Genomic DNA, 7,858 nt, shown 5'->3' with positions numbered 1-7,858 from the left:
GACGGGAGGGGAGAAGAGAAGAGAAGAGAAGAGAAGAGAAGAGAAGAGAAGAGAAGAGAAGAGAAGAGAAGAAAAAAAAAGAAAAGAAAAGCCAGGGTCTGCCTGTCTTCCAATACCCACTGCTGGGACATGCATGCACCAAGCCTGACTTTTTTTTTAGTGTAGGTACTGGAAACTGAAGTCAGGTTTACTGGGTATTGTTACTTCTCCCGTCTCTTAATGCTTTTTTAAAAAATAAAAATTGCAGTAGTTTAGCACTTAAAACATTAAATTGTATAAAAATTTGAAGATTTTTTTCAAGGTCACCTACAATGTTAAGTCAACTTGCAATGCTTTGGATTCAGTGATTCTTTCTCTGTATCCGAGCACTTATCAGAATCTTGCCTGTAATTTGTGGCCCAAATCACTCCCTTTCGGGAAGATGGGGCCTACAAAAAAATGCTGTCTGGAAAGTAGGTTTAGTGTGGGCTGACTTTCAGTGGTATCAAACTGCCAAAGCAGTACAGGCGTAGAAGCCCGCTCGGTGTGGACACAGCGCAGCTACCCCACTGCCCACTAGAGGGCAGAAGATGGAACGCTGTCATGGGAAAAGACAGAGCAGGTGATTGGCGCTGGGTGTGACTGCTGCCCAAGAAAAGGACTTTAAGGCAATTCTTCTAATCACCCAACAAATCCAAATCAGTCAACCATTCCATTTTAGACCCTCAGATGAAGCTCATACCTTTCCTATCCTAACTAGCTGTTTGTCCACTGTGAGCCCTGTCTATCCCAACAGACAGTACCTACACAGGCTCAAGATGGTCCAAGGGGACAGCACGGGGAACTTGCTCACGAGCTTCTGGCACCTGGGGGCCCTATTCTGATGACACCCCTAAGACAAATGATCAGCTTGTGAGCCCCACACACTCACTATGTCTTAGAGATTGTGCTGAGGTTTTAGACTTTTTCTATCTGAAATTAATTTTGACACTTATTCTAATATTTTCACTTAAATATAAATGTTGAGGGAGAACTGCCTGAAGCCAGTGTTCTCAAGGCTCTAGAAAAAGAAATCCCTGTCCCACATCAACCATAGCCATCACTGAATTCACCCAAATAAGACCTTAGCATGTCCTACCTACGAATCTTTGCATATACCACATTGACAAAGAAACAGTCTAACAGAGCTGAAAACTCTCTCATACTCAGAGCAAATTTTAGGTATTCATCCATTCCGATTCCTGTTTGTGGTCTGTGCAGAACAGATATTTTTGTTTCGAAAAATTAAGTTTGAAACACTGTATAACGAAGTGTTAATATAGTTATCTACAGTGGTGGTAAGTGGGTGGGTTTATAAAACACTAACGGCTTCCTGTATTTTCCAGATTTTCTACAATGTGTGTATGTCACTCAAGTAACTGGGGCAGGGGAAGCACGCTAAATATAAAAATAGAAATAGCCACAGCAATAGGCATGAATCAGGGCCTGAGGACCATGTACCCAGCACGGTGACAAATGTATAGTAAGTACACACAAAGCCTGGCTGCGTGGTGCAGCAGCTCTGAGATAGCTGGCCACCTCAGCCATGACTCAGCCACTCTGCACATCGGCTGTACCAGTGTGACAAAAGAACAACAGGTAGGGTCTGGGACCAACCCCACCTTCATCACCCGACACCCACTGAGGGCCATGATGGGGTAATCATACTCCAGGGTCATGACGACCCACACAGTCTAAAACCACCTCCTTCCTTCTGTCTCAACAATGTGCCCCTAGTACTAGTGTCTGGACCAAGTTCCTCCAGAGGCAGAGTCATTCAATTAAATACTATATTTATAGCCTGTTTTGTTCCAGAAGGGTCCACAATGTCTCACCCAGGTGTCACTTCCCCAGACTATAAATGAATAAGAAGCCGGACACTTCCTGTTGCATAGTTCCTTGCTAATAAAAGCGCTGGGGCTGGGATGTCGCTCAGCGGTAAACTCTGCTTAGCAGAAATCTGGCTCCCACCCAAGCAGGAAGAGAAAAGAATTCCGCTTCCCCACTCGCGAGGTAATGAGCAGCCAGCGTCCGCAAAGCCGGGTCTAAAGGGAAACACAAGACCAGAGAGGCTAGCAAGGTTCACCTCTCCATTTGGTAGGTCTCGTACCCTAATAAAACAAACACGTCCACATATAAAGAACAGTGAATGATCTGATAGAACACCAAAACCATGGCAAGGGAATCAGAACTCAGCTGTGCTTGAAGAGCACATAAGGATCATGACTTGGTAAAGGCACAGTCCGATATGGCAGGTCATCAAAAGGACAGTGTATAGCGTAAGAATTTCCACATGGCTGCCTTAAATTCAAATTAAGTATGAGCATTCCAGAATCTGCTCCTATAGAAGTTTGAAACATTGACTTCTTTCCCTCTTAATAGAATAATTGCAGGCAAAATATCAGCTGATAGACTTTTCCCAAATAACCATATTATTGACATGCTTGGGCTATTTCAATAAGCCAAAGCCGCACTGGATTCTACCGTGAGGGAGGAACTTTATCACCTTGTCATAGGCATCTTCCATTGTACTGCCACGATAGCCAATACTTCAAAATCCACCCTCAAAATAGGACTTTATATTCATTCAACTGCTTCCTAATGGCAAAGTCCTAGAAGGGAAATTGCTGCACCAAAGGTAATAATACATGCTTTAGGGCAGGAGGGGCTTGCCTAGCACGTGGGAAAACTTTAAGTTCAAGTCCCAGAAGTGGAACAAAGAAGAGAAAGGGAAACATGGAGAGAGGATGGTTCAGATTTTGATACCTATCTCCAAGTCATACTCAGAAAGATATCCTAACTAATAAATGACTAATAATATTTTAACTTCGCTTTTCCTTGGTAGGGATATTGAATATACTTTCATCAGTTTATTGCTCAATATTAAAACAGCAGATAAGGTGGTGGTGCATGTCTTTAATCCCAGCATTCAAGAGGCAGAGAGATTTCTGTGAGTTTGAGGCCAGCCTGGTCTACAAAGCAAATTCCAGAACAGACAGGACTGTAAAACAGAGAAATCCTGTCTCAAAAAAATCAAAAAAAAAAAAGGACTATGACCTTAACAGGTTATGAATCTATATCTGTAGAGCCTTATACATTCTACATGTGCACGAAGAGATAGGGGAGTTTTGTGAAATGTGAACAGTTGTCTAGAGTTGGGGACATCGCTCTGTGGTAGAACCTTTGACTAGAATATACAAGGTCCTGCATTTACTCCCTGGCAATATATCAAACTGTTGCACGAGGAACGTGGCCCTTTGTTCCCTCCACCCTGCTAGCTTACACCCAAAATAATCACACAGAAACTATATTCATTTAAACACTGCCTGGCCATTAGCTCTAGCCTCCTATTGGCTAACTCTCACATCTTGATTTAACCCATTTCTATTAAAATTGAGAAGTACAGTTCTTTTCAGAAACAATAGAAATAAGTTAGATTACTTTTTTCTTTCTCTAAGTGTCTTGTCATGGTGGCACATGGAAGGCAGGTATAAGAGAACCAGGAGCTCAAGGCCTGTCTGAGAGCAACAGAAACACACTGACGCTCCTCTGTGTGTTTGGATGTGCAAAGCACATTTCACATAAGTATTTGTGCTCATAACAACACTGAGGCAAAAATCCCAGCCTTTTAGTGAAAATCACCAGTGTGGGGAGGAATCTGAGATCTTCACATAGCTGGCGAACAAGAGAGGAAGGGAACCCTATTTCAAACCACTCACTAATTGTTCTGTCCTTCTCCCCTTGGTTTTTATCCTTTAGCAGACACCAGATGAGGAATGCCTGTTCCTAGAAAGGCTGGAAGAAAACCATTATAACACTTACACATCCAAGAAGCACGCGGAGAAGAACTGGTTTGTGGGCCTCAAGAAGAACGGGAGCTGCAAGCGCGGTCCTCGGACTCACTATGGCCAGAAAGCCATCTTGTTTCTCCCCCTGCCGGTATCTTCTGACTAGGGGGATCTGCCTGGGTGCTCCCTATTTTGGTTGACCCTAAAATGTTCCCTTGACCATTGGCTGCGCTAACCCCCAGCCCACAGAGCCTGAATTCGTAAGCAGTGCTTCTAAATTGCCAGCTCACTTTTCTGCTGAGCCCTTCCCCTGCCAGCACAGTTTGGAACAGAAGGACCAAGTTGCTTCTATGGGGCCAACTGGCTGGTCAGTCTAGGTCTTGGTTTGGATTTCCGGTTGCCTCCGGGCACCTGCCGCAAGCTGCACCTCAGGACACAGAGATGAGGCCGTGTGAAGCCTCCAGAGGGATCTGAGAAGTTGGTCCTTAGCAGTTCCACGCTCTTTCCCCCTACTGAGAAAGCCCTGGTTTGACGACCCCAGGCACCTAACAAGTCTACCCTTCCTTCCCCCACCAGCACCCCACAAATATTAGCAAAGAAACCGATAGTGAAACTGGAGGAAGTCTATGATAGAGACAGAAATCCTCCTCCCACACCCCCTCCCCCACACACAGATGGCTCTTAAAACCAAAAGGGAGTGGCATTTCCGTGGACAGCCTGGAAGCATGGGATCTCAGCATAGCGTAAGAAGGCTCATCCCAGCAGTAGGTGTTACCAAGGAAACCTCCACAGTCAGGGGATGAGCCCTGGAAATGGTTTCTTGATAACAGCAAGCACAGTGATCTAGGGTTAAGAGAGTAGGTGTAGGAGCGGTGAGGAGAGAAGGGTGCCTTCAGCTGTGGATGCTAGCCTCTAAAACGGGGAGATTCTAAACACGAGGAGAGAGGAAGGGAAAGCAAAGCCATGGCATGGTGTGCTTGGTCACCATGAAACTTTGGGGTCCCAGGATGATGCCCCCAGAATCGTACATGCATATAGATCACCTGAGGATTTGGTTTGGATATGAAAGCTGATTTGACAGGGCTGGTCGGGGAGCGCTGTGTTCAGAAAGGACTCCCAGGTCCTGTAGATGTTGTTGGCTTCCCCACCACGCTTTCAAGAGCAGAAACTGCTATTCAGACGAAGGTTCCTCAAACCCCACCCTCCTCTGCCTCCACCACCTGGGTCTCCCCGAACATTCAGGCAGTGTCCATGGTAGTTAAGCATGGTTGTAAGGCACTTTGGCCCAGGGCCTATAAAATGCCCACTTAGAAGACATAAAGAAAGCATACCTCAAAAAAAAAAAAAGTTAAACCTCACCAATAGGCTTTCCCAAGAGACCATTTCTGTTACCGTTATGTCTCCAAGCAGGCCTCCTCTTAAAGTAAACTTGGCCCAGGTGGCCATCAAATCAGAAACACTATTCATCTCTGACATATGACACAGATGCCGCGGGAAGGCCTTTCACACGCCGTTTCAACATACTGTGAGACTGTATATTTTCGTCGCATTTTATATAGCTTGAAGGAATTAAACGGATTCGCATTTAGCCAGAGACTAATAACAACTGTGTAGGAGGGGTAAACTACTTAATTATCTAACACACTACGTTTATGCCTGAGGCTTTTCTCCTTTGTCTTCTGCTGTGTTTAAAGACGGGTATCTAGGGGCTGTAGAGGCGGCTTAGCGGTTAAGAGCGTAAGGCTCCCACAAAGAATAGTTCAGTTCCCAGCACGCACATCCCATGCTCACACCTGGTTCTAACTGCAACTCCAGGGGCCTGATGTCCTCTTCTGACATCCAGGGCTACTGCATGCACAAGTACAAAGCCACACCCAGACACGCACACATTTTTTTTTTAATCTAAAGCAACAATATGATGGCTGTGGATTAAAACCAATGAGAGTTTTCACTTGTTTGACAAGGATCTACAGGAATTATTCCCTAAAAAAAAAAAAAAAAATCTTATAACAACACGGTCATGTTTAGGATGGGAGAGAGATGATGAAGCTCTGAGAGTTCCAAGTGCTGATGGAGGAGCTGAACTGAGTTATCTGACAACATGGTAAATAATAACGTTCTGTCGAATGTGGTGGTGCACACCTTGAATCCCAGAATTTAGGAGGCAGAGGCAGGTGGACCTCTGTAAGACTCAGTTCAGCCTGGTCTACACAGCAAGTCCCAGGACAGCCAGGGGTAGGTATATAGAGAGTCCCTGCTTTTAAAAAAGATTCATAATAATTATAACAATGTTTTGCTTTTTTATAATAAGATGATTCATGACCTTTTTCTTTTTAGTCTATAACTTGGCTAATACAATTCTGTTTTGTTTTAGTAAATCTCAGACACACAGGGAATGATAAAACATGGGTTACTGTGCCTTTGTATGATGATTTGAAGATGTAGCCAGGAAAAGTATACAGAGAAGCAATCTACGATACTTAGAATAGTCGTTAGTTTTTCTTATATGAACCAAACCCAAGGATAACATTGGCCAAGACAAACTGAAAACCACCACACACTGATGAAATGGAGTCTGTGACTTCAGAGGCTCAAAGCACTGCTGTGCCCTGTGGCCTGAACAACCAACCAAGCCACCATCCATGTGTTTGCTCAATAGACACTGAGGCCCGGTGTGTGTCAGGCATTGGATGGTGGCCCCTGGGGACCATGCCAGTCTGGCATCCTCTCCCTGAGCATCTATTCATGAGGAGAGAGATGCTGTGGATTAATTTCTCCAGTCAAGTAAAAACCCAGACTGCATAGATTCCTACTGAATCAAAGTCAATAGTATGCCCTAGAAATCCCGAACGGTAGATAACCCCCAACAAAGTGATAGGGGACAAGCTTGGCAAAGTAAACTCAGGACTTTCGGTGTTAGCCCTGCGTCTGCCTCACTGGGGTGGACTAGCTTCCAGTCAGGAAAAGAGCTGTCGGTTCTTGCAGAAAGGGAGCAGTAAGCGGGTCCCTGTGCTGTTTGGAACATTGAACGTGGGAACGTTCGGTTGCGCAACTCTCTTCCATAACTCAGTCTCAAAGCCATCTGCTTGTCACGTGCCTCTCACATGCACTCAGTTCCAAGCTGACGGCAACAAGGCGTCCAACGCTCCCTACAAAGCATGAGGAGCATATGGGCGTTTGACAGTAACATCCTAGAAATGGAGCCGGCCGTTTCCCCCAGTGGCCGCCAGTGTTTTCCAGACGAAAGGCTAACCAGTCCATCAGCTGCCATGGAAGATGAGGCCCCTGCTTTGCATTGAAGGCAGTGGCGCCCAAATCCCCAGCTCTGCCCAGAACACTGCCTAAAGTCACCACGGTCCCTGGCTGCGGAGCAGGCTCTGATGAAGACGCCTGATATTGTTTACCCCATCCCTCCCCCCGTATCACACTCTGCACCTTATAGATACTAATAAATGTTGTGTTAATGGGTAACACGTCTCGGGTTTCTAAGCGTATCTCTGTGGAAGGACACTGGGCATCTCGGAGGTGACATCAGGCATTCCAGAGAGTCAGCTGCGTCTTTTTCTACAGTCATCCTACTATTAAGTAGGAGATGCTGAAGGCAAATGAGAAAAGCTAAAGTAGAAACAGTTCCACCTTGTTTGGAAGCAAGGCAATATGAGGGATTTACTATATCTTTGGAAGAGGAATCATCTAGAAACTTACAAGCACGCTTAACAACTCAAGGACTTTTTCTTCCTTGTACACAGTGTGCAAGATCATACAGCTATTGTCAAGTTGACAGGCTTCTACTTAAGCTAAGATATTATGAATTGGAAAAAATTTAAGTAAAATTAAGGATTTACTCAAAATTTTCAGTCAGTGTCAAAGGGCTTTGTCTTAGAATGTGATGTGATGTGAGAATTAAGAACAGGCACTCTGTTGCCTAGCATATGGCAGAATTAACGTTCTCGCTCAATGGTTGTCTCTTTTAAATTCTCTCTCTCTCTCTCTCTCTCTCTCTCTCTCTCTCTCTCTCTCTCTCTTTCTCTCACTCATGGACCACCTAGAAA

General features: G+C 45.0%; 1 protein-coding gene across 4 annotated transcripts in view; it reads left to right on the top strand.

Annotated features, from left to right (window-relative positions):
• Fgf1 (fibroblast growth factor 1) overlaps nucleotides 1-7,282 on the top strand; it is a 98,126-nt gene extending 90,844 nt beyond the window's left edge. For 3 of the 4 annotated variants that reach the window (XM_013349569.2, XM_005356025.3, XM_013349570.2), the window contains one exon: nucleotides 3,778-7,282. In XM_013349569.2, the coding sequence (XP_013205023.1) occupies nucleotides 3,778-3,972 (195 nt within the window). In that variant the 3' untranslated portion in view covers nucleotides 3,973-7,282. The remainder of the gene's footprint in view (nucleotides 1-3,777) is intronic. The other variant, XM_026783465.1, reaches the window with a different exon arrangement.
• Nucleotides 7,283-7,858: the final 576 nt, after the last annotated feature.

The sequence above is a fragment of the Microtus ochrogaster genome, chromosome 18 (genome assembly GCF_000317375.1).
Source record: "Microtus ochrogaster isolate Prairie Vole_2 chromosome 18, MicOch1.0, whole genome shotgun sequence".
Classification (NCBI taxonomy): Eukaryota; Metazoa; Chordata; class Mammalia; order Rodentia; family Cricetidae; genus Microtus; species Microtus ochrogaster.
The sequence above is the reverse complement of the archived record's forward strand: the minus strand, read 5'-3'. Positions and strand labels throughout refer to the sequence as shown.